Genomic DNA, 25000 nt, shown 5'->3' with positions numbered 1-25000 from the left:
CAAGCCATGCTAACACGCTAGCGGCGCTAAAACCGCTATCAGGTGCGAAGTTACGAGGCAGCGGTTCACTGCCAGCGAACACAACTCCCACTGCTGTGCTCCTTGGTGCTTCGGTAGTTCGTTCCCGACACTGTTTTGCTAAACTACGGCCACCAGGTGGTGGCAACCAGGAAGAGCTTCTTTTCCTCGCGCGTCGCAGCATCGACTCCTCCCATTGCCTGCTTTGCTTTGCTTTGCTTTGCTTTGCTTCGTGCCGCTCGCAAAGTCACGTGAGCGGAACTCCCGCCAATCAAATCGCAGTCTTTGCGGTTAGAAAATCTTGTTTTGTCCTCTGGCGATATCGTCGCTAATGCCATTTATCCTCCAGCCCTGGTTGTCACCAACTGGTTTCCATGTCTTCCACTGGTTGCCAGGTATGTCTCGGTCCAGAAGGACTCGGATCACCTGCTCACGTCCTTGGAGGCTCTGGAGCAGCAGGCCTTCAGCCACGACCTGGATCACAAGTCAGTGGCCAGTTGGGAGTACTGCAGTGGATTGTGTGCCTGGCTCACTGGTTGTTCTGCCTTCAGTTGTGAATGGATTTGAAGCTGCGATAAACTTTTGCCATGTTGTTGTTTTCAACCACTAACGTGCTCACGCTTTGTCTCGTCTGCACTGTGCTTCAGTGTGGGCTGTGTGCTGGGTCTGGCTCTGGTCCTCACAGCTCACTGCAGTGATCAACACCAACATGGACATCTTAATGTCACGCAGTCAGTGGACAAAATGCTGCACAGCCTTCAGGAGAGCAGCGGACAGGGGCGCCTCCTGCAGGAGGTACAGACCACCTCATTCTAATATGGAAGCCTGTAATAATCTTACTTTCTAATGTGTCATGAGATCATAGCAAGAAGCAGCAAACGCTGCCCAGAAAAACGACAAAAATGAAGTCGACAAATGCAATAAATGGTGGAAATCAATTGTGACTGGGACGTCTTGCTGCTGTCCTCCAGGTCTTGTCGTACGCTGCTGCGTGTGTGTGTGTGTCGGCCTTCGCTGGAGGCCTGATAGACGCTGCTAAGGCTGAGCAGCTGATGAACACCCTGAGGAGGCTGACGGAGGAGAGCCAGCAGGTCGGCAGGACGGCGGCATGCAGCTGCAGGTGCATTGCAGGTTTTTCAACGGTGCTGAAGTGCTCAGGCTTCTTTCTGCTCCACGTCCTGTCAGGTTCCAGGCCTGTCCTTGGCTCTGGGCTCAGTGGTCCATGGCCTGTCGCTGTGCGGCCACGGGAAGGCAGTGGACCTCCATCCTCGCCTGCTGGCCGCCTGGCTGAAGATCCTCTTGGCTGAGGTAGAGTGGCGGCACTGTGTTGTCCTGCAGGACCTGGACCACTTCAGGCCTGTTGTCTGTCTTTTACTCTGCTATTCTGCCATCATTGCTTCGACCAACTGCTTCAAACTGGTTTGTACTGGACGGGCCTCCTCCACGCCACACAGTGATGCCCAGTCACTTGTTGTCTTGTCAGGTTGTGAATGGTGGTCTGCCTTTGGTGGACTTCAGGATGTGAACGACCCTCTGGGGATAAATGAAGTCTCGCTGAGGGCTCAACGATTATTGAAAATAATCGAATTGCGATTTCCCCCCCCCCAATATTACAAAAAATGATATGTATCATAATAAACATATCAGATTTATTAAACTGTGGAGGTTCACTAGTGTTCACCACAATACACAAATTGTTTTTTTTTTTAATAGGCTAGGCTAATGTTAAGCTAAATGAAGCATGAACTAATATGAAAGAGCCTTTATTTATCTACCAGCGTTTCTGTTTTGTTTTTTGCCAGACATTTTAATCGAGCTCAGAATGATTTTGTTTCAGTCCACACAAAGCACAAAACGGCGACGGCTTCATTCAACCCATGCTAACACGCTAGCGGCGCTAAAACCGCTATCAGGTGCGAAGTTACGAGGCAGCGGTTCACTGCCAGCGAACACAACTCCCCACTGTTGTGCTCCTTGGTGCTTCGGTAGTTCGTTCCCGACACTGTTTTGCTAAACTACGGCCACCAGGTGGTGGCAACCAGGAAGAGCTTCTTTTCCTCGCGCGTCGCTCCGTGCGTCCGGCTCGTCGCGTCGCAGCATCGACTCCTCCCACTGCCTGCTTTGCTTTGCTTTGCTTTGCTCCGTGCCGCTCGCAAAGTCACGTGAGCGGAACTCCCGCCAATCAAATCGCAGTCTTTGCGGTTAGAAAATCTTGTTTTGTCCTCTGGCGATATCGTCGCTAATGCCATTTACCCTCCAGCCCTGGTCTCGCTTGTTCTAATGTAGAGGAATAAACAGCAGAGATGTCAGAGTGCACTGTTACAGAGATGCACCACTACACCATCAACTCTTCCCCTGCGTGGCAGTCGGCTTCAGGTTGATCCCTGCAGTGTGAACTGTGTGTTTCAGAGTTGTCCCACGCTGCAGCGGCTGGCAGCCGTCCACGGCCTGGTGGCGCTGGTCGGGTCCGAGAGTTACCTCTTCCAGGTGAGCGCCACAGTCACTTCCTCTTCATAGCTCTGATCGTTGTATTCACATTCATGTCCAAGCAATGAAAGAGAACAAAGTCATCGATCGGTCCTCGTCCTGGTCTTCCTGAATCAGTAACGTCATGTGACCGGACCCTGCTGGCCCGAGACTCAGTCTCATCTCCTGGGAGTCCAGACAGGATGGAGTTGAACTGTTCTGTTGTTCTTATTTCAGGTTTATTGAAATTAATATTGCCATCGAGCCAAAAACCTGAAATGAAAGAAATGAAAGTTGCCACCCAGAAGTGATTTTCACCTCTTATGGTGTGTGTGTGTGTGTGTGTGTGTGTGTGTGTGTGTGTGTGTGTGTGCGCTGCAGACTGCCAGCCATTCGGAGCTGTCCTCTCAGAACCAAGGCCGGCTGAATGAGGTCATCCAGGCCATCAAACAGGTAGCGCAGCACAGTGCGATTGTGATTTGCAGGCGTTTCCATTGAATAATGCGGAGCACAGAAGCTGGAATTCCCTTTGCTTTTGTTGGTTTACGTTTGTTTGCTGTCCAGGATGCTTCTTCTGTTTTCCTCTTTGATGACTTGTAAAAACAAAAAAACAAAAACATTCCGTCTCCTCCTCCTCCGTCCAATCACAACGCGTCTTTTTCACTGCTCAGTCAGTGCAACAAAAGTCTTTCCATGACACTGTGCCAGTGGAGCGGCTTCCTCCCCCCCCAGCTTTTATTGAGGCCATGTTGAGGTTTTTCTCAGGGTGATGATGGACAGGCAGCAGGTGCAAGGCCAGGTGATCCACCGCTGAAAGATAGAAAATGACTCCAAACGTCAACACGGGCATCGCAGGATGATGATTGGAGCAGGAGCTTCACCTGTCGTCTCCATGAAGCTCACACACACACACACACACACACACACACACACACCAAGTGTCCTTCTGGAGTTGTGTTGCTCACACAGTCACGTTGTGAATCCTGTGGCAGGTCATCACCTTCTCAGGCGCCATCGGTCTGCAGTCCATCAGCGCCTGTTTGTTGGGACATTTGCACCTGGCTCGACTGTCCAGCGGTCAGACTGTCACTGGAGGTTGGTGGAGCAGCCGCACGTCACTCTCTGACGACTTCATCAGTTCTTGTTGACGGTGTGTGTGAGTCTATGCTTTGCCGCAGTTCCTCAGGACTTCAGCTACCTCTCGGAGAGGAGCCTCATCAGAGCCGTGGTCACCGTGCTGTCTGAGGCCGGGAAGAAAGGTTTTCACCCTCGGCGTCGCACCCTGACTCTCACTGCAGCCTCATTTTCCAGGAGTCAATCAATCTTGTGTTCTGTCCTCGATGTCTGAGGTCCGGAGGGTGTCCAGCCCGCACTGGTCCACACGGCTCTGGAAGCACTGGCCTCAGTGGGGAGCAGTTTCCAGTACCCGCCCATGGACTGGAGCGCCGTCCTGTCTCCTCTCATGAGGCTCAACTTTGGTAAGAGTTTCCCTGGAGGCCTGCAGGCCGGCACGGAGGGGGTTGTCCAGGTGATGAAGGTCTGTCTCGTCTGTGGCCAGGAGAAGATGTGCAGCACCAGTGCGTGATGCTCAGCGTGTGTCAGGCCCAGTCTTCCCAGAGTGCCGCTCTCTTCCTGTCCTCCTGGCTCTCACCGCCGTTTGTCCACAGCCTCAGCGTGAGTTGCAGTCTCCTCTTTGACCTCACCGGCTCTCTAAGCTCTGCACTGGATGCTGGTTGGACCTTGGTCTTGAAGACCAGGGCCGTGTCTCAGTTCAGGGTCTGCACCCTTCAAACTGAGCGTCCTCCGTCTGAAGGAAGCGTCCTTCGAGGACCCGGCCTAGAAGGACCGACCAAACCCCGCCTCCCCAGTAACCACAGGGGAGGGTCTAGCCTTGGGCGTGTTTCCTGGTTGGGTCACCGCCGTTCCCTCCTGCTGGCCAACCCCGGAAGTGACCTTTTCATAGCATCAAGCTAACCATTGGTTCACCATCTAACGATGGCGTTGGATGTTCAAATCAGTAAAAACCCTGCGTTAAAAACTGAATATTTGATGTGAAACTTCAATACTTCAATTTATACGTGGTGTCTTTGCCAGTAGATGGCGCTAATTTCAGCCGACTTCCCAGGATCCCAGGATGCTTTGCAGCAGCACGCAAAGCATCCTGGGATACAGAAGGAGGTGAAGGATAGTAGCGGTGTAGCCTTGGTGCTAACAGTAGGGTGCATTTGGAGCGTCCTAAGGACTTCTGGCAAGTGGGAGGAGCCGTCACGCAGTGCTGTGACGCAACTTCCTTTCAAAATGCGTACTTCAAGGATGCAGAGCCTGAAGTGAGACACAGCCCAGAAGTGAGCGATGACTGACCAGGGCCGCTTCCTCTCCTCAGGGCCGCACTCGGGCCTCCCTCTACCAGACTCTGGCAACGTGGATGACTCACGTGTCCGAGGACAAGCTGCACTTTTACGTGGAGACTTTAGGCCCGCAGTGTTTCCAGAAGGAGGCGGCCACGTTGGACTGCCTGCTGCAGGGCGTGGCCAAGGCCCTGGCCACACCCAAGCTCCCCAACAACTGCTGCCTCCTCCTGGCCTCCACCACCCGCAAGATCTTCAACCTGCTGCCCAATCAAATCCACGTATGGAGCGACACTTCCTGAGCTTACTTTAGCTATGTGTGCATATGTGTTGTGTATAGAAATATACACACTAGATTTGTTCCAGAGTCTGAGGATTCTTCTGTCTTCTTGTGTTCTCACAGCAGTGGTGCTTCTAATCCTGATGTTCTTCTTGCAGGGCGATGCACTGGGTGTGTACGTGGGCCTTGCTCAGTGTCTGTCTGAGATGTCGGACTCGGACATCGACGGAATTGCACGAGTTGCAGAGGTGAAGTACTGTGCGATAGTCCAGTCTGAAGGTTGACAGCTGGGTGTGTCGTCAGCTGATCTGATGCGTCCCAGCTGTGTGTTTTTATTGCTTATGGAAGTTTATTGAAGATGGTTTAACGTGAGGACTTGAACGCAACACTGTGTTTGGGTTTAACTGCTGCCAACAGGTTGATGGTGCGTTCAAGTGTCAGCAATGATTTTTTTCCATGTGATTCTGGCCGATTGTGATCCGACTAAAGGGGATTGAAAGTTGTGATTGGGAGCTGATGTGAATGCAGGGATTTAAAATGCAAAGGAACCGTCTGTGGTTCTCTTGTGAAAGCCGTGACGCAATCTGTTGCACAACATCTCACCTCCTCCTGAACCTCCGACCACACAGTGACTCAGACAGCAGCAGGCAGCAGCGGCGGCGGCAGCAGCGGCAGTAGCAGCGGCAGAGGCAGCAGCACTAGCGGCAGCAGCAGCAGGCAGCAGCAGCAGCAGCAGAGGCAGCAGCAGCTGCAGAGACAGCAGCACTAGAGACGGCAGCAGCAGCAGCAGTAGCAGCAGCAGAGGCAGCAGCAGCAGCAGTAGAGACAGAAGCAGCAGCAGCAGGCAGCAGCAGTAACAGTAGCAGCAGCAGCAGGCAACAGCAGCAGCAGCAGCAGTAACAGTAGCAGCAGCAGGCAACAGCAGCAGCAGCAGCAGGCAACAGCAGCAGCAGCAGTAGCAGCAGCAGCAGCACTAGAGACAGAAGCAGCAGCAGCAGGCAGCAGCAGTAACAGCAGCAGCAGCAGCAGTAACAGTAGCAGCAGCAGGCAACAGCAGCAGCAGCAGCAGGCAACAGCAGCAGCAGCAGTAGCAGCAGCAGCAGCACTAGAGACAGAAGCAGCAGCAGCAGGCAGCAGCAGTAACAGCAGCAGCAGCAGCAGTAACAGCAGGCAGCAGCAGCAGCAGCAGCAGGCAGCAGCAGGCAACAGCAGCAGCAGTAACAGTAGCAGCAGCAGCAGCAGCAGCAGGCAACAGCAGCAGCAGCAGGCAACAGCAGCAGCAGTAACAGTAGCAGCAGCAGCAGCAGCAGCAGGCAGCAGCAGGCAACAGCAGCAGCAGCAGCAGGCAACAGGAAGCAGCAGCAGCAGCAGCAGCAGCAGTAGCAGCAGCAGCAGCAGTAGCAGCAGGCAACAGCAGCAGCAGAGGCAGCAGCAGCAGTAGCAGCAGCAGCAGCAGTAGCAGCAGCAGCAGCAGTAGCAGCAGGCAACAGCAGCAGCAGAGGCAGCAGCAGCAGCAGCAGCAGCAGCAGCAGCAGCAGCAGGGAACTCCTCCATGCAAGATAGAAAACATCAGATAGACCATGTCTCGATGTTGTTGTCTATCTGAGTTTTTGCTGTGTGAAGTTGTGTTGCCTCAACTTGGGGACACAACTGAAATCTACACACAATGAATTTTCCCTGATTGAAATGAAGATGATGTTTGGGCCCCTGACATCAACTCACTGTTCAAACTGACCGAGTGGGAGGGGTTTCTGTGTCATAGGTGGAGCACCTTCAGGTTTTTGAATATCATAATATCTTTATTAATAATTACGTTGACATTTTGACAGAATGAATGCATGAAGGTGCGTGGGGAAGGAACGTGTTGACATTGCCTTGATGTCTTTACACTTAGACTTTACACTTAGACTTTACACTTAGACTTTACACTAGACTTTACACTAGACTTTACACTTAGACTTTACACTTAGACTTTACACTTAGACTTTACACTTAGACTTTACACTAGACTTTTTATTTAGAAAGGAAATTTGGATGCACCGACCGCCTGCAAAGCGACGGTGACGGCAGAGGAGCAGTACAGTGCAGCCAGTGAGACGTGCATGTGTTGGAGGCTTATTGTGTGTTCAACTGTCTTGTTGTGTTGTATGATGTGAAGTGATGTGATGGTGAGGAGGAGGAGGAGGAGGAGGATGATGATGATGGTGATGAGGAGGAGGAGGATGGTGACGATGATGGTGACGAGGATGGTGATGAGGATGATGATGATGATGGTGATGATGATGGTGGTGATGATGATGATGATGATGATGATGGTGATGAGGAGGAGGAGGAGGAGGAGGAGGAGGAGGAGGAGGAGGAGGAGGAGGAGGAGGAGGAGGATGATGATGATGGTGGTGGTCTTCAGGCTCCAGGGGAGAAGACCTGCTTCATTCTGGCTTACCTGACCTCCTGTGGAAGGATCCCCCTGCTGGCCCTGAATGACATCATCAGCAGCGTGCTGCGTGGAGGCCCCAGTCACCCCATTGGTCGGCTGCTCCTTCACACCTTCTACCAGAGCCGCCTCGCCACTGGGCCCAACACAGGTATGCATGTTTGTATACACACACCTATGTATTCTCTCCCTGTGGGGTTGGATTGGACCTGATTGCTGTCTTTTCTTGGTGTCAGGAGTTGAGAAACGGATGGAGTGGCTGCTGGAACTGATGGGACACATTAGGAATGTTGCCTATGGAACCACCACTGTGTCATGTGGAGACACCAGACAGGTAAATCTGATCCATCTCATCTCTGTGGAAAGATGCTTGGACTGAAGGTCCTGACACAGCTTGAAGGTCCTGACACACCTGAAGGTCCTGACACACCTGAAGGTCCTTACACACCTGAAGGTCCTGACACACCTGAAGGTCCTTACACACCTGAAGGTCCTTAGACACCTGAAGGTCCTGACACAGCTTGAAGGTCCTTACACACCTGAAGGTCCTGACACAGCTTGAAGGTCCTGATACACCTGAAGGTCCTGACACACCTTGAAGGTCCTGACACACCTGAAGGTCCTGATACACCTGAAGGTCCTGATACACCTGAAGGTCCTTAGACACCTTGAAGAGCGGCTTGACTGTGTTGTTGTGGTTTTGTGGGGCCAGATTGGAGAATGGAGACTTTCATCATCACCATCACCATCATCACCATCATCAGCTGTGCCTGAAGGTGTTGCCAGACGATTGTGTTTTCTCCGCAGGCCACAGACTTCCTGCTGCAGGTCTTTGCCGCTGCCGTGGTCTCCTGGGCCGACCACCAGGTGCCCCTCCTCCTGGGGGTCAGGGCCCAGTGGTTTCCAGGGCAACTCCAGGCCACGCCCACAGCTGGAGATGGAGAGGAGAGCAGCGGTGAAGACGGCCTGGCACTGTGTCTGCTGGCACTGCCACACTGCCTCCACCTGCTGCTGGCCACCGAGCCCTGGAACACACACACACACAAGGTGTGGGTCTGCCTGTCTGTCTGTCTGTCTGTCTGCCTCTCTCTCTGTCTGTCTGTCTGCCTGCCTGCCTGCCTGCCTGCCCGTCTGTCTGTCTGTCTGCCTGCCTGTCTGTTTAACTGACTGTCTGCCTGCCTGTCTGTCTGCCCATCTGCCTGCCTGTCTGTCTGTCTGCCTGTCTAACTGACTGACTGTCTAACTGTCTGCCTATCTGCCCGTCTGTCTGCCTGTCTGTCTGTCTGCCTGCCTGTCTAACTGACTGCCTGTCTGTCTGTCTATCTAACTGTCTGTCTGCCTGTCTGTCTGTCTGTCCATCTGTCTATCTAACTGTCTGACTGCCTGTCTGCCTGTCTGTCTGCCTGTCTAACTGACTGCCTGTCTGTCTGTCTATCTAACTGTCTGTCTGTCTGTCTGTCTGTCTGTCTGTCTATCTAACTGTCTGTCTGTCTGCCTGCCTGTCTGTCCTCTGAAATGACTCAACAACGTGTCTCAATGTGTGTGTGTGTGTCTCAGTGTGTGGACTGGCTGCTGAGCATCAGTGAAGCTCCTGACCAGAGTTTGTCTTCCACCACCATCCACTCAGTCAAAGGTGAGCTACACATACCAGTCGTATACAGTGCGTGTTGATGGTCATGTACCAGGTGAGGACATCATATTGCATCAACACTGAGCAGCAGGAAGGTTTGAAACACTCAATGGTGAACAGACGATGGTGAACAGATCTCCTGCCAGCAGAACTCTGGGCACCCTGATGATGATACGGCTGCTCAATGCTCTGGTGTTACTGGTCATACTGGTCATACTGGTCATACTGGTCATACTGTCTCTCTCTCTCTCCCTCCCAGCTTCGTTGTTGGCCCTCAAGTCCTTCCCTGAGATGAAGAAGAAAGCCGTGTGGACCAGGGCGTATGGCTGGTAGCCACTAGCGGCTAGCGGCTAGCTGCTAGCACTGCCTCCAGGCTTATTGTGAACGAGCATGAGAGAAGATGTGACTCTGTCGTTGCAGCTCAGCCCTCTTGCAGTGTCTTCAGAGCATCTAATAGCTGAGCTCATTAAAGTTTGATTTCCTGCCTCCTTAATATTTGTATTATTGCAGTCATATTTAAATGAGGCTCCTCAAGGTTCTGATGATGTTGTGGACGCCAACAGAACAGAAGAAAATGGCCAGTATGTGTTTTAAATTCCAGTTTGCTTCCCAGTGGAGCAGCAGTGTGGAACATTTTGCTGCTTTGCCGACTGTTCTGAACCATTAAAAAAACAAACACTTTGCTTCATCAAATTAAGAAGAAGTCAATGAACCAGGAGTAAGGCAGGGTGTCACTGAGACGGCTGCAGCTGGGTTGTTTTCTGCTCTTTCCTGCTGCTTTTCTGGTCTTTCTCATTTCTTTTCAAAGTCTGATGTTTTTCCTTCATCCGTTGAATATATAAAACACGGCGGTCAGAACACTTGAAGGTCAGTTAGGTTTGATTCAATCCTCCTCCTCCTGCTCCGGGTCGGAGTCTGGTGAGCAGATGTGCACTGGGAGTCGTGTTACAGGGATCAGGGGGCGGGACTCCTCAAAAGCCCCACTTCCTGTTTTGGAAAACGTTCCTCGGCAGCGTCGGATCAACAGGCAGCAGCTTGAAGAGAAGACGTCTCTGACTGTGACCATGACAGGTAAAGACTCATTTTAATCCCACCTGTCTGAACCGTGGGAATAGAGCCTCCTGACGGTCCTGAAGGTCCAGCTGTTCCTGCTGTTCCTGGGAACCATGCATTCCAGATGTTGTTGTCTGCAGATTGACAGGGGCAGCCACTCATTCCACTCACGCTTCATGCAGATGTGCAAACTGGCAGCCTCCAGTCACGATCGAGTGTTTCTCTGCAAAGTGTTGAGCCAGAATGCGTGTTGGCTGTTGCAGAAGCAGTGTTGTCGCTGGACGGAACCGCACCGGCCCAGCTGGCCCAGAACCCTCTGGTTTCTCTCACATTCCAGAGGAGCGCCCACAGAAAGGAGAAGTACTTGGAAGCTGAGCCCAAAGCTCTCGGGGTAGTGTGTGTGTGTGTGTGTGTGTGTGTGTGTGTGTGTGTGTGTGTGTGTGTGTGTGTGTGTGTGTGTGTGTGTGTGTGTGTGTGTGTGTGTGTGTGTGTGTGTGTGTGTGTGTGTGTGTGTGTGTGTGAGAAGATGTCTACTCATCATGTTCTGGAACACCAGTTACAACACAGTGGTGAATCACTGCAGTGTTTGTGAAGCTCAACTCTCAGAACGCGAGGAGCAAGAAAACTTTGATTTGGGTTTCTGGAGTTTCTGAGCGTTATTTTCCAGCGAGTGTAAAACACTGGAGCAAAGCGTGCAGTGTGTGTCTGCTGTGTGTGTGTCTGCTGTGTGTGTCTGGTGTGTGTCTGGTGTGTGTCTGGTGTGTGGTGTGTCTGTGGTGTGTCTGCGGTGTGTGTCAGGTGTGTGTCAGGTGTGTGTCAGGTGTGTGTCTGGTGTGTGTCTGGTGTGTGTCAGGTGTGTGTCTGCGGTGTGTCTGGTGTGTGTCTGCTGTGTGTCTGGTGTGTGTCAGGTGTGTCTGCGGTGTGTCTGGTGTGTGTCAGGTGTGTCTGTGGTGTGTCTGCGGTGTGTGTCAGGTGTGTGTCTGGTGTGTGTCAGGTGTGTCTGCTGTGTGTCTGGTGTGTGTCAGGTGTGTCTGCGGTGTGTCTGGTGTGTGTCTGGTGTGTGTCCGGTGTGTCTGTGGTGTGTCTGCGGTGTGTGTCAGGTGTGTGTCTGGTGTGTGTCAGGTGTGTGTCTGGTGTGTCTGCGGTGTGTCTGGTGTGTGTCTGGTGTGTGTCCGGTGTGTGTCCGGTGTGTGTCTGGTGTGTGTCTGCGGTGTGTCTGGTGTGTGTCCGGTGTGTGTCTGGTGTGTGTCTGGTGTGTGTCTGCGGTGTGTCTGGTGTGTGTCCGGTGTGTGTCTGGTGTGTGTCTGGTGTGTGTCTGCTGTGTGTCTGCGGTGTGTCCGGTGTGTGTCTGCGGTGTGTCTGCTGTGTGTCTGGTGTGTGTCAGGTGTGTGTCTGCGGTGTGTCTGGTGTGTGTCAGGTGTGTGTCAGGTGTGTGTCTGGTGTGTGTCTGCGGTGTGTCTGGTGTGTGTCTGGTGTGTGTCTGCGGTGTCTAGTGTGTGTCTGCTGTGTGTCTGGTGTGTGTCTGCGGTGTGTGTCTGCGGTGTGTGTCTGGTGTGTGTCTGCTGTGTGTCTGGTGTGTGTCTGCTGTGTGTCTGGTGTGTGTCTGCGGTGTGTGTCTGGTGTGTGTCTGCGGTGTGTCTGCTGTGTGTCTGCTGTGTGTCAGGTGTGTGTCTGCTGTGTCTGCTGTGTGTCAGGTGTGTGTCAGGTGTGTGTCAGGTGTGTGTCTGCTGTGTGTCTGCTGTGTGTCCGGTGTGTGTCTGCTGTGTGTCAGGTGTGTGTCTGCTGTGTGTGTCAGGTGTGTGGTTCCCCTCTGACTGCTGCCTTCTCTCCACCAGGTGGCTCAGATTGGACTGAGTGTGTACCAGATCATCTGTGTCAGTGTGTTTCTGGCCAAGGACCTGAGCAACGTCACCGGCGATGTTTTCCTCTTCATCGCATCTCTACTGGTGAGCAAAGCCCCGCCTCTCTCTCCTCCATGCGAGGACCAGGCGGCAAACTGTGACTCTCCAGCAGCTCTGATGACTTCAGGCCAGACGGCACTCGGATGTATGCACAGTGTTGAATTCATGAGTCATGTTGGAGTGTCTTGTTCAGTGTTATGGGTCTCATGGTGGCCTCACTGGACCTCACTGGACCTCACTGGACCTCACTGATGTCTGAGGAACCACAGTCAGCCGTCCACGTCTTCCATGTTGGCTTGAGCCCATCAATAAGGCCGTGTTCTCATAGCCTCGCCGCGCCTCGCCACGGTTCGATCGTGTCCTCATTGCCCCCCCCCCCCGGGTCCACGAGACCGTGGGCGGAGTCGCCGCGGTCTCGTGGACCGGGACAATGTTTTCCACGGCGTCATTTCTGTGCGACACGCGACAGCGCAGCGATGGACAAAGTCGAGGTTGTTTCATAGCTGCTGCTCGGTCTGCGGTTGCTTCTCTGTCCAAGAAAGAGCGGTTTCCCTCACTGACGTCACAGTGGATCGCCATCAGAACGGCGCCCCCTACGACCGTGTAGCGGCCAGTGGGGGGCGCTCTACAACCGCACCGTGGCGAGGCGGGGCGAGGCGGGGCTATGGGGACGCCCCCTAAACCAATCAGTCTCTCACATCTTCTCCAGTGTGCTGATGCACTGCTGAGTTCCTCACCAGACTGTTTACGCGAAGCTAACGTGTGTGTGTGTGTGTGTGTGTGTGTGTGTGTGTGTGTGTGTGTGTGTGTGTGTGTGTGTGTGTGTGTGTGTGTGTGTGTGTGTGTGTGTGTGTGTGCTTCCGTTGGCAGGTGGTAGCGGCTGGCAGCGTTGCCATCGCCGCACAGAAGCTCAATCTGAAAATGGTGAGTAGTCAACACGAAGTTCTCCTCATGCCTGGTGAAGATCTAACTGCTGACCACAGAGGCCGACTGCCTGTCAACAGGAACCAGTAGAGGGACATGAAAGGATTGCAGTATTGCAGGATTGCTGACTCGGTTATTTGGTCTTCACTGGACAAAGTCGACTTCTTTTCCCAACATCTGCATCCTCTTCTCTCACTGTCTCTGAGTCCATGCACTGCTCCTCTCACGACCGTTCTGTGCAGCTCAGATCCTCTTTGCCACAACCTCCACCCAGCACGACTCAAACCACCAGTGGGGGGAGTATTCAGAGAAAGTGTCTGTGATCCTGTCACTAGCGATGGATGAGCGGGGCTGGAGGTGACGTTCTGGGTGTGGAGGTGGGACTGGAGCTCCAAGGGGAGCAGTGGTGATGGAGGATGGGCAGGATGGACAGAGAGGCCGTGTCTCAGTTCAGGGTCTGCATCCTTGGAAGGAAGCGTCCTCCAAGGACCCGGCCCAGAACCCAAACCCCGCCTCCCCAGTAACCACAGGGGAGGGTCTAGCCTTGGGTGTATTTCCTGGTTGCGTCACCGCCGTTCCCTCCTGCTGGCCAACCCAGGAAGTGACGTTTTCATAGCATCAAGCTAACCATTGGTTCACCAGCTAACGATGGCGTTGGATGTTCAAATCAGTAAAAACCCTGCGTTAAAAACTGAATATTTGATGAATATTTCAATACTTAAATTTATACGTGGTGTCTTTGCCAGTAGGTGGCGCTAATTTCAGCCGACTTCCCAGGATCCCAGGATGCTTTGCAGCAGCACGCAAAGCATCCTGGGATACAGAAGGAGGTGAAGGATAGTAGCGGTGCAGCCTTGGAATGGGCTAACAGTAGGACGCATTCCGAGGGTGCATTTGAAGCGTCCTCCTGACTTCTGGGAAGTGGGAGGAGCCTTCACGCAGTGCTAGGATGCAACTTCCTGTCCAATGCAGCCTTGGAAGGACGCAGAACCTGAATTGAGACACAGCAACAGTCCCAGTGTCCCTGCTGCTGCTCCTCCTTCCTCCTCCTGGTTCCGTCCTCCCCTCCCCTGCGGTTCCTCCCAGGCTTCCTCTGGATGTTCTTTAGGTGGTTCTTCCTCCTTGACCTGCAGAACCTTTTCTTCTCCTTCACTCCTCCAGGGTTTGTTGTTGGCCAAGCACTGTTTGGTTCTGATGGGCAAAGTGAAGGTTAAAGTTGTCCATGTTCATGGGTTATGCATTGTTGTTTCTTCTCAGCTTTTTCTTCACTCTCACAATTTTCTTCTCCATAAAAACAAATCAAAACCTGCAACGTCACGCGGTCTGTACTGTGGGATTGCAGTGGATTGACCCGCCGCCCTCTGGTTGTCAGCTGCAGGCCTGTCTGGGGATGCAGATTGTCGCCTGCGTTGCCTCCATCTTCAACGCCATCGCATCTCTGACCGCCTGGGATTTCATCTCCTCCCCCTGCTGGTCTTTCCACAGCTATAACTTCACGCAACTCTTTGGCCCAACCTGCCATGAGATTGAGGTCAGTTGTGTCTTCTCTCACATCAACCACTGCTCCTGACAGTCGGACACCGTCAGAGCTTCATTTCTCTGAATGTTCCTCCACTTCCAGATTGCCCAGTCCCACTTTCTCACTGAGGGCGTGGTCATTCACATCGCTCTGGCTGCCATCTCCATCACCTTGGCTGTGTACTCCTGCAAAGTGGTCAACTGCTGCGTTCCAGCTCCAAAAGTGGTAATTTCTGTGTGTGTGTGTGTGTGTGTGTGTGTGTGTGTGTGTGTGTGTGTGTGTGTGTGTGTGTGTGTGTGTGTGTGTGTGTGTGTGTGTGTGTGTGTGTGTGTGTGTGTGTGTGTGTAACTGTGCTACTGCTCGGCTTTTGTTTTAACTTTGAACTTCAGCCAATAATCAGCGGTCAGCTGAGTTTACTCGGTGGCTGTGGAGGCTCCGCCCTCTCACCTCGTTAAAGACACATTGATCAAACACAAGTGTCCAGCTTGGATCTGGACGGATGCATGTTTGTATCCAAGGACCTGATTGGTCGGCCCACTGATGTCCCGGCCTTCAGCTGCTCAGTTGTGGCTTGGCGTGATGTAAAGACAGTGAACGGCTCCACTCTTCCATCGGCAGCCCCCCCCCCCCTCAGGTCTAGTGACTGAGGACCCTCCATCCTGGATGCTGGTGGTCTCCAGCAGACAGTGCAGCAGTGCTTCTGTCTGAAGACTGAAAACCTTTGGAGATTTGAACTCCAGAACTCCGGGACTTTGCTCGGTATTTGGGGAGTTTCTGTCGACTCTGTTGTAAGAGAGCGACTAGCGACAAACGTAGCAACCATGTGTGGTGTTACTACGCACCATTCAAGACTGGTTGTGAAAGAATGTAGTGTTGTTAGTCTTCTCACGCTGACGTGGGAACCTCCCTCAGCTGAAGAACCCTCAGGCGGCCAATCACCTGGCAGCTCTGGCCGGTAGCAGCAGCCTGACAGTGACGGAAGGGCAGCGGTTTAGAACTCCCAGACGGTCGTTAGCGTTAGCATTAGCGTCCACCACGTCCATCCAGTCTGCTGCTGTTGCAGTTACTTGTGTGGGGCGACTGAGGCTCAGGAGGTCCAATGACCCAAAGGTTGGCGGTTGAAATCCTGCTCCCTCCCAGTCCGTGGTCGTGTCCTTGGGCAAGGCACTCAACCCTCGATTGCTCCCCATGGTGCTGGCAGCCTTGCACGGCAGCGCCACCCGTTGGTGTGTGAGTGGGTGACTGAGAGGCCGTTGTAAAGTGCTTTGGGTACCATGAAGGTGCTGGAAAGGTGCTGTGCAAGTGCAGTCCAGTTACCAGTTTCCAGTTTTTAATGAAGCTCCTCGGTTTAATTGTTGTTCATGAAATCACTGTGCAGATATGAAGCTGTTGTAACACACAGTTTATTTCCTCCTTGTCTTCTGCCTCTTCCAGCCAGTGATCACTGTACAAGCTCCTCCCCCAGTGCAGCAGTAGAGACGGCGGTGGACGAGTGTGAGACAAATGCACATCGACATGCAGACGACTGCCACGTTTGACCTCCTGGTGGCGCAGCATGCTATGCAAATCTCCTTCACTTCTGTTGTCTAACAAGAATACACGTCCTCGAACTCCAACATGACAAAGTTGCATCATTTATTCCTCTTGCTTGTGTGACAGTTGATGGTCCAGTGGGTCCCGGTTCCTCGGTTCAGGGGAACTTCCCTGTGGCTGACTGCTCAGCGTGCATGGCCGTTACCCTGGGGTTCCGGGTCACACTGGTCTAAAGAGTCCTTTAAAATATCCACATCTGGAAATCAACCCTTTGTGATGTCAGAAAGTGCCACATTACCCCCCAAACACGAATGATCTTCACTGCCGCCCAGTGCAGGGCCCAGTGCCCTGGTGTTGACCCGCCGCTCTGCTCTCCTTCATCTTCTCTCAGGTCTCTGCCGACAGTTTGCTTCCATCAAAGCAACTCTGACTTAAAAACACTTCCAGTTCAAGGTTGCCAAGAACCATTGGCAACGATTCACTTTGAAACCTCAGTGATCTGATTCAAATTAGAACTTTATCAAAATCAAAACACACATTGGCTTTACCTGTAGTTGTTCTGTCGGCCTTTTTTAAGATGGATGGATGGATGGATGGATGGATGGATGGATAGATGGATGGATGGGTGGATGGATGATAGATAGATAGATGGATGGATGGGTAGATGGATGGATGGATGGATAGATGGGTGGATGGATGGATAGATGGATGGATGGATGGATAGATGGGTGGATGGATGATAGATAGATAGATGGATGGATGGGTAGATGGATGGATGGATGGGTAGATGGATGATGGATGGATAGATGGATGGATGGGTAGATGGATGGATAGATGGATGGATGGGTAGATGGGTGGATGGATGATAGGTGGATGGATGGATAGATGGGTGGATGGATGGGTAGATGGATGGATGGATGGATAGATGGATGGATGGGTAGATGGATGGATAGATGGATGGATGGGTAGATGGGTGGATGGATGATAGGTGGATGGATGGATAGATGGGTGGATGGATGGGTAGATGGATGGATGGATGGATAGATGGATGGATGGGTAGATGGGTGGATGGATGATAGATGGATGGATGGATGGGTAGATGGATGGGTGGATGGGTAGATGGATGATGGATGGATGGGTAGATGGGTGGATGGATGATAGATGGATGGGTAGATGGATGGATGGATGGGTGGATGGGTAGATGGATGATGGATGGATAGATGGATGGATGGGTAGATGGGTGGATGGATGATGGATGGATGGATGGATAGATTGGTGGATGGATGGATAGATGGATGGGTGGGTGGGTGGGTGGATGGATGATAGATAGATGGATGGATGGGTAGATGGATGGATGGATGGATGTATTGTATTGTATTGTATTGGTCCCAGATTGGGAAACTACTGTGTTGCAGCACTGAAAAAACACAGCACAAAAATAAACTACACAGTAGTTACAAAAACAGTGAAATCGATGTGTTTGCAAGACTCAAGCCAGGCAGGCGTGCAACAGGCGGTCCGGTTGTGCAGTTACTTGCCAGTGAGTCCAGTCTGTCAGTCAGTGGGGAGGAGCTCTAGAAGGTGATGATGGCTCCATGGTCATTTTCTAAACACTTGCTTTTTTCACTTTCACTTTTTGCTGTCCCCACTTCAAAAAAAACAAAGCTTCTGGCACCTCAAGAAAAAACATTTGAAATGAATGCACAGATTTGGCCTTGACTCAAACACCTCGGACGCTTTCATAAAATGAAGACTTCTGCATTTGATACATGCAGCTGTTTGTGCAGAGACACGTTTCCTCAGTGCCACAGAGGCTGAACTTCTCTGAAGGGAAAGAGGAAGCAAAGAGTTCCTCAGTGAAACTGCTGACGAGGTCTCACTCCAGGACGGCAGTGCTGTGACTTCTCTCCTGCCTGTTGTAGGCATGCACTTCTTTGCTGAGGCAGATAAAATCCTGAGGAAGTCCTTTGTTAACTTTGAAATCCTGCGTTTAGCCAAGTAGCTCTGAGGGAACCAATCACCAATCAGAACACATTCAGGCAGCCCAAGACCGCAAAGGCAACGTGAAGGTTCTGTCCATCGATATATCTGGACACAATAGACAAATGTAGGCCGTGTCTCAGTCCAGGGTCTGCATCCTTGGAAGGACGCGTCCTCCGTCTGAAGGAAGCGTCCTCCAAGGACCCGGCCCAGAAGGACCGACCCGAACCGCGCCTCCCCGGTAACCACAGGGGACGGTCTGGCCTTCGGCGTATTTCCTGGTTGCGTCACTGCTGTTCCCTCCTGCTGGCCAACCCAGGAAGTGACGTTTTCATAGCATCAAGCTAACCGTTGGTTCACCAGCTAACGATGGCGTTGGATGTTCAAATCAGTAAAAACCCTGCGTTAAAAACTGAAGATTTGATGTGAAACTTCAATACTTCAATTTATACGTGGTGTCTTTGCCAGTAGATGGCGCTAATTTCAGCCGACTTCCCAGGATCCCAGGATGCTTTGCAGCAGCAGGCAAAGCATCCTGGGATACAGCAGGAGGTGAAGGATAGTAGCGGTGCAGCCTTGGTGCTAACAGTAGGGTGCATTTGGAGCGTCCTCAGGACTTCTGGGAAGTGGGAGGAGCCTTCACGCAGTGCTGTGACGCAACTTCCTGTCCAATGCAGCCTTGGAAGGATGCAGAGCCTGAACTGAGACACGGCCCCTGATAGAAGACCGTCTGACCTTTGACCCTTGAACTGGCTGAGGAAGGACTAAAGACCCTAAACCAGAGACACCAGAGAGCTCCGTAGAGGAGCGTCCTTCCCTCTGGGGTGGCTGACATGATGTCACACACACACAGTGAATGCTGAGTTTACTGTGTTTAATTCAACACCAACACAACACTGATGACGACAACCAGGACGTCGATACGTTGGGCAGAACTGCTGCGATGACGATTGTGTTTCTGTTATTCCCGATCCCTGATGATGATGATGATGATGATGATGATGATGATGATGTATAAATGACAAATAACACTTTTGTCTCTTTTATCATTAAAAACTATTCACAAATGTTCAGATTTGACCTTTTTATTCATAAAAAAAAACCCAAACCTTTGTCATGGCTCAGCTTGTTGAAGAGGAAAGTGTGGATTTTAACACTCGCAGCTCCACAACCACACGTTGCACAACTCTGTGTGTCATCAACATGAACGTCAGCACAGTTTCATGTGGCCAGTGAAGGCAGCAAGGTGCAAGACAGTGAGTGGCCCAACAGCGCCATCTAGGGGAACTGGACTCAAGCTGACACGCAGTCTTTCCACCGACTGGAGAGGACGAACTGAACTTTCTTCATCTAAAATTGTTGCTTTCTCGTTCCAATCTCACCGATCCAGACGGGTCGGCAGGCGATGCCGTCAATCTCACGTTAGATTTTAGAATTTTTAAATACAGTGTGAACACACTTACCATCTTTCGTGAAAAAATACAAGAAAATGCTGATATTACGTCGTTTTATTACAATTGAAATTAAAATACAAAGACTGTAGTTACGGTCCCAACCTGGGCCGCTCCTGGTCGGGCTGAAGGTTCTGGAGAGGTTTTCATTGATCTGCGATGAAACTGCAGTGTTTGCTGGATGAAGGTCCTCCTGACCTCCTGACCTCCTGTCCGCCCTCCAAGTCAAATGAAGCAGCTGGGCTCGCAGGCCATGGAGCTCCACTCGGACCTTCTCCACACCAGGACCCCACCGGGGACCGAGGTGGCGTCCTTCTCCAGTGAGTGGAGCTGAGCAGCAGCTTCACTCCAAGCCTCCAACCAGTGGTCGTCCTGCGTCACTTCAGTCGTTCAGTGCTAAAACATGGAGAAGAAGAAGAAGCCGGTTGACGTTTGAATGGATGCTAAACATTTAGCGTTACGTTGATTCAGCGTTATTATAGCGTTATGATTTGTAGAACATGTTTTGCTTTTTGAACTTGAGAGCTGAAAGAATAAGAGAAGAAAATCTTCTGTAGTTTCCAATACTTACATATCCAACACAGGATGAGAGGTTCTTTCAAGAGAGTGCACGTGAATACATTGTGAGGGCTTTAGCAGCTTGGCTGTTTACTCTTATTTAATATTTGATCTTTTTGCGTTTTTTTCAGAAATACTGAAAAGCAAACTTTACTCTACTTTGAACGTTGACATAAGAATTTGAAAGCAGAAATGGTAACAAGCAAACAAAACAAATTCCACTCACGTTTTTTTTCAAGCGGTTCAATTTTCTGCGTTGTTTGTTTTTGTTTCTTCGAGGCTGTGACTTGATAACGGCCAGCGGCGCTAGCGGCGCCACCTTCTGGCCTGACCTGCTAAACAAGCGCTGGTTCCCCTTCCTGCTTCTTCTGGGCAGAGTTGGACCGGCTTCATGCTGCATTCCCATGATTCCGTGGTACTGGAGGCAAGGAAAACACACAGTCAGTCCGATTGATTCACCTTCACGTCAGAGTTTCAAACTTGGAACTCACCGTGTAGACCGTGTCTTCTCCATCAGAGGAAACGGATGAAGGTGTGATCTAGGACGTACAGTGGGAATGTTACACAGAAGGAATGTCGGACGAAACCGAGCACAGTCTTGGGTACTTACAGGATGACGAGCAGCAGAAACTTTGATTTTCTTTTTCTCAACTCCAGACTCAAGCGTGAAGATGTTTTCCCTGTGGGGCCCGAGATCTCCTCTGGGGGGCTGCGTCTTCTGCTGAAGAGGTGGGAGGAGCTTCTGAGTGTGCTTCTGATGACACTCTCCTGTGAGGACACATGGACAACAGCTGGTGGATATCCCGTAATTAACGCAACAACCACTCTGATTGGACGTGAGTTTCCCCGCCCTGCCTTCAGCAGTGGAGACCTGAGGTCAGGTGGTGTCCTGAAGAAGCACCAGCCAGGCTCCAGCTACCAACTCATCTCTTCCTCAGCCTTGCAGCACAGAGTAACAAATAGAATCTACACATCCAAATGTAACGCTTATGCCAGCAAGGCACATTAGCAGGTGGGTGTGAGGAGAAACACTCCATCCAGCTTGAGGGGTCACACCACACACCGCAGGAGGAAGCTGCTTCCCTCTTACCGTCCGTCTCCATGATGGCGACCTGAGCCTCGCTGACGCTGCCAATGGCGGCACCCCCGGGCTCGGCCAGCACCACCGTCAACGTCTCTTCAGCCTCCTCCAGCTCATCCCGAAGGACTTCAATCCTCCACATCTTCTTGGACACTCCTGGACAGGTGGAGCAACAGCAGGTAGAACATCAATCTTCATCATCTTCATCATCATCATCATCATCATCATCATCACTGTGCAACTATTAGAGGACATTGAACGAACAACGTCTCAAGACGTTCAAAGCCCTCTGAAAACACTCAGTACTTTCTGTCATAGTCACATGTGAATGTACACACTGGCTATCATCATCAGTATGAAGGCTGCCACTCGTGACCAGTAACCATTCATGCTTACGCGACATGTACCGACTCAGCAGTGTTTCTCCGTGTTCCTCCCCAGCCAGAGTGGCTTGACTTCTAGAGTGGATCCTTCAGCATTATTCAGGCTTTGTGCTAAAAACCCAGGACTGCTTTGACAAACTGCCGTTCATTTCAAGGCCTTTTCATTCAAATAAAAGTGCTGGATGGCAAAAAGCAAAGACAAGACTTTGCTATCCAACCATTACAGGGCTCAGGACCAGTGGTTGGTCCACCGACGAGGAGAATGAAAGTGGGCCTGGGACCTTCTGTATGAGCTGGGCTGTTGGAACGCTTTCTTCACTCAAAGCATTGCCGGTGTTTTTCAAAATGCTATTTATTTATTTACTTGCAAAACAAGGTCATACTGAAATATATAACCTGACATTCATCCATTTGTCTCAGGTTCCTAAGTCCCGCCCCTCGAGGGATCCTGTTCCTGGTAAGTTTTCACTTTCACTTCATTCACACCAGCGTGGGGGGGCGGGGGGGTTTACAGTTTCACAAGCTGAGCTTCCATCAGCAGGTTTTATTATGGCCATGTTTAGGTTTGGGATGGTCGTGGAAACGCAGCTAGAGACACACACACACACACACACACACACACACACACACACACACACACGCTCTCTGAACCGAGACAGGCCATTTTCCCATGAGCTGTTCCTGGTTCCTCAAGCCAGGAGTTCCTCAGCGACTCCGGACAGAAGGCGGCTGCTTGAGATCTTACCAGGATCAAACTGAATGAGCGCAGCAGAATTGATGAGGAAGTCCTTCCCAGCTTCTGCAGTGACCTCCTGTACCTGCAGTGTGAAGAGTCACTGAGCTGGCTCTTCATTCACCAATCATCCGATCGATTCATTTATTGATCGTTAAACTGTAGTTTGAAGTTATCCCAATTCCGAATGACAAGTGACTTTCCAACCTTTACAGTTACAAATGAAGACTCTGCCAGATTCCCTCTGCGTATGATTTCCAGTGCCACAGTTTCCTGCTGCTCACACACAGAGTAGTGGGGCCGAGCCAGCTCCACAGTGGACCACTTGAATTCCAGTCTGTCAACAGAGGAGCAATCACTGTGAAAATGACCCTTCTGATTTAAGAGGCCATGAGAAGTCAGTGCACCTGCTGTGTTACCTGTGAGGGGGCCCAGTGTTGCCCCAGACATCAGACACTGTCAACTCCAAGCTGTCTGTCACAGACTTCCTGTCTGGGTTGATAACGTACGCCAGTGCCCTCTTACCGAGCTCTGACTGAGAGAAGCACTTTGGGACAAAGCCCCCTGCAGGAGAGAAGAGAGTACTGCACACTGCGTTGCTGGACCGGTGACGCCGACTGCCTGAAACCCAATCCAGGAACCAACCTGAGGAGATGTTTTTCATGTGTCCAAAGTACGGCGGGCGAACGATACAGAACGTCAGTTCTTCATCCCTGCCGTGAGCGTCTCTGGCCCTGAGCTCCTGAGACGTCACGAAGATTCCATCTTGTCCGCCGCCTAAAGGCTCTGATCTCCAAAGAGGGAGGAGTTTCACCAGCTCAGGAAACACTGTGCCCACTGGCAGTATCTGAATCATTTTCACGTTGAAAAAACAAACCCAGAAAAATATTTAGAATGTTAAAATAAATATATTACAAGTATTTACATACCTTGAAGACTATTGTTTAAAAAAATAAAAGAAACTCATGCAGGAGAAACTTGTTTGAGACAACGTTTTTTTTCCTTTGGAGAACATGGAGAGAACCCAGCAGACACAGTGAGAACCTGGAGAACCCAGCAGACACAGGGAGAACCCAGCAGACACAGTGAGAACCCAGCAGACACAGTGAGAACATGGAGAACCCAGCAGACCCTGGGAGAACCTGGAGAGAACCTAGCAGACACAGGGAGAACCCAGCAGACACATGGCGAACCCAGCAGACACTGGGAGAACCTGGAGAACCCAGCAGGCACATAGAGAACCTGGAGAACCCAGCAGACAGGTCCCAGACATTCTTTCCGTCAGGTTCCAGTGCTAAGCAGCAATAATAATCAATGTATTTAGCAACACAGCCCAGACACTGTTAATGGTCCAAAGAAGACACAGAGTATCCAATGAGGTAGAAGATATGACGATATGATTGGATGACAGACAGATGCATCGTTCTAATGGTAAACCGAGGCAGCGGCTCTGTATTCTCCTCACTCTATGGTTGACTTCACTCAGTTCAGGATGTTCAGTCCTGCTCTTCACCACTGACCTGAATCATGAAGAAGATCTGTGCGGTGTGCAACTGACCGCACAACACACCTCCGTCAGTGGCGTCAGAGGACGTGAAGGTGAAGTGGTCAATGAGCGACGGTCCTCCGTCATGTCTGTACGACACGTCCAAGGCATCGACGTTCTCCTGGGAGAACCCTGAGCCGGTGCTCAGAGAGGCTCCGTTCAAGAGCAGCTTGCCGTACAGCGGGGGCCGCTGAAGCACGAAGGTCCGAGCGCAGAGGGGGGCGTCGGTGACCGACGTGGCCAGCGAGTCAGGATCAATGGTCACCGTGGAGCCCTGAGGAACCGGGAGGCCTCTGTTCAGGGACAAAGACGACGGGACTCGGTCCACCGCGGTCACTTGGATGTCCAAGCTTCCGTTCTGGCTGCTCCTCCCATTACTGACAACAAACCTGCCAGATGGTCGAAGACATTGTTGGACCGTCTGGCTTGCAGGCATTCAATCTAAAGTGTGTTAACTGCACACCCCCCCACCCCCCCACCCCCCGAGGGCCCAGTGCTGACCGGGCTTGGACTCATTCTAAGCAGACTTGCCTGCATTTCAAGGCTTGCTTCAGTCTTGCTGCCTTTGAGAAGACGCTAGTTGTGTATTTTGAGGTGCAGTGTATTGGGGCAGCATTAGCAATGCTAACACATCTGCAGCACTGTTTTTTTTGTACCAGCAGTAGAAGCTTTCTATCTAATTGGTTCACCATAGCAACGTTTATTAAGGCCCTCGATATTCCAAGTTCCCCAAGAAGACAAACAGTGAAGAACAGCTCAGTTTTAGGGCCACTTCCAATTCCTCCCTTAACTCCTCAATCTCAACCCTCGCCCTTAACCCTCAATCTTTGGCCCTCAATCTTGGCCCTCAAAAATAAGTGTCAGGGCTTAGAACTGGGACACCCCTTAAGTGCAGTTACGTCTTCAGACTGTGGGGGGCGGCCTTACGCCAAAGCTATGTCCAGTCTGTCAAGAAGACGACGACGACGACGACGAAGAAGAAGAAGAAGAAGAAGAAGAAGTCCTCCTTCGCTACACAACGAGGTACACCAGTAACGTGAAGCCGGGACCGCCGGTCCGGTTGACAAACATCGTAAAGTACAAAAAAAAAAAAAAATGTTACGCAACAACGATGTCAATAATCCATCGAAAAGTCTTAAACTAAACACGCAATGCCTTCTGG

The 25000-nt window shown here is 51.5% G+C and overlaps 3 protein-coding genes across 6 annotated transcripts in view; 2 read left to right on the top strand and 1 right to left on the bottom strand.

The window, feature by feature from the left end:
• focad (focadhesin) overlaps positions 1-9725 on the top strand; it is a 25251-nt gene extending 15526 nt beyond the window's left edge. For 2 of the 4 annotated variants that reach the window (XM_076040474.1, XM_076040475.1), the window contains exons 28-44: positions 414-503; positions 666-813; positions 990-1109; positions 1204-1326; positions 2428-2505; positions 2866-2937; positions 3477-3579; positions 3663-3743; positions 3834-3962; positions 4043-4158; positions 4868-5113; positions 5271-5360; positions 7520-7697; positions 7783-7880; positions 8354-8593; positions 9104-9179; positions 9436-9724. In XM_076040474.1, coding sequence (XP_075896589.1) covers positions 414-503; positions 666-813; positions 990-1109; positions 1204-1326; positions 2428-2505; positions 2866-2937; positions 3477-3579; positions 3663-3743; positions 3834-3962; positions 4043-4158; positions 4868-5113; positions 5271-5360; positions 7520-7697; positions 7783-7880; positions 8354-8593; positions 9104-9179; positions 9436-9509 — 2062 coding nt within the window. In that variant the 3' untranslated portion in view covers positions 9510-9724. Of the gene's footprint in view, positions 1-413; positions 504-665; positions 814-989; positions 1110-1203; positions 1327-2427; positions 2506-2865; positions 2938-3476; positions 3580-3662; positions 3744-3833; positions 3963-4042; positions 4159-4867; positions 5114-5270; positions 5361-7519; positions 7698-7782; positions 7881-8353; positions 8594-9103; positions 9180-9435 lie in introns of all 4 variants that reach the window. The other 2 variants (XM_076040476.1, XM_076040477.1) reach the window with 2 other exon arrangements.
• A 386-nt stretch (positions 9726-10111) lies between these two features.
• Positions 10112-16685, top strand: LOC142897856 (uncharacterized). The gene is made up of 7 exons (XM_076040478.1): positions 10112-10247; positions 10493-10620; positions 12065-12175; positions 13001-13054; positions 14427-14585; positions 14676-14798; positions 16008-16685. The coding sequence occupies exons 1-7, from the start codon at positions 10241-10243 to the stop codon at positions 16047-16049; spliced, it is 624 nt and encodes a 207-aa protein (XP_075896593.1). The 5' UTR covers positions 10112-10240; the 3' UTR covers positions 16050-16685.
• Positions 16686-20541: 3856 nt separating this feature from the next.
• Positions 20542-25000, bottom strand: part of frem1a (Fras1 related extracellular matrix 1a) — a 16988-nt gene continuing 12529 nt past the window's right edge. Inside the window, exons 24-31 of the mRNA XM_076040521.1 lie at positions 23813-24227; positions 22938-23139; positions 22712-22856; positions 22500-22629; positions 22305-22377; positions 21186-21332; positions 20706-20863; positions 20542-20634 (exon numbers count right to left, since the gene is read on the bottom strand). Of these exons, the coding sequence (XP_075896636.1) occupies positions 20557-20634; positions 20706-20863; positions 21186-21332; positions 22305-22377; positions 22500-22629; positions 22712-22856; positions 22938-23139; positions 23813-24227 (1348 nt within the window). The 3' untranslated portion in view covers positions 20542-20556. The remainder of the gene's footprint in view (positions 20635-20705; positions 20864-21185; positions 21333-22304; positions 22378-22499; positions 22630-22711; positions 22857-22937; positions 23140-23812; positions 24228-25000) is intronic.

Source organism: Nelusetta ayraudi, unplaced genomic scaffold, assembly GCF_046127955.1.
Source record: "Nelusetta ayraudi isolate G7.1 ecotype Tasmania unplaced genomic scaffold, CSIRO-AGI_Nayr_v1 ptg000061l, whole genome shotgun sequence".
In the NCBI taxonomy this organism is placed as follows: Eukaryota; Metazoa; Chordata; class Actinopteri; order Tetraodontiformes; family Monacanthidae; genus Nelusetta; species Nelusetta ayraudi.
The sequence above is the reverse complement of the archived record's forward strand: the minus strand, read 5'-3'. Positions and strand labels throughout refer to the sequence as shown.

Coding starts and splice junctions, on each gene's coding strand:
- LOC142897856 (XM_076040478.1), top strand. Junction 12,176..13,000: donor TCTTCATCGCATCTCTACTG/GTGAGCAAAGCC, acceptor TTCCGTTGGCAG/GTGGTAGCGGCTGGCAGCGT. Junction 13,055..14,426: donor AGAAGCTCAATCTGAAAATG/GTGAGTAGTCAA, acceptor TCTGGTTGTCAG/CTGCAGGCCTGTCTGGGGAT.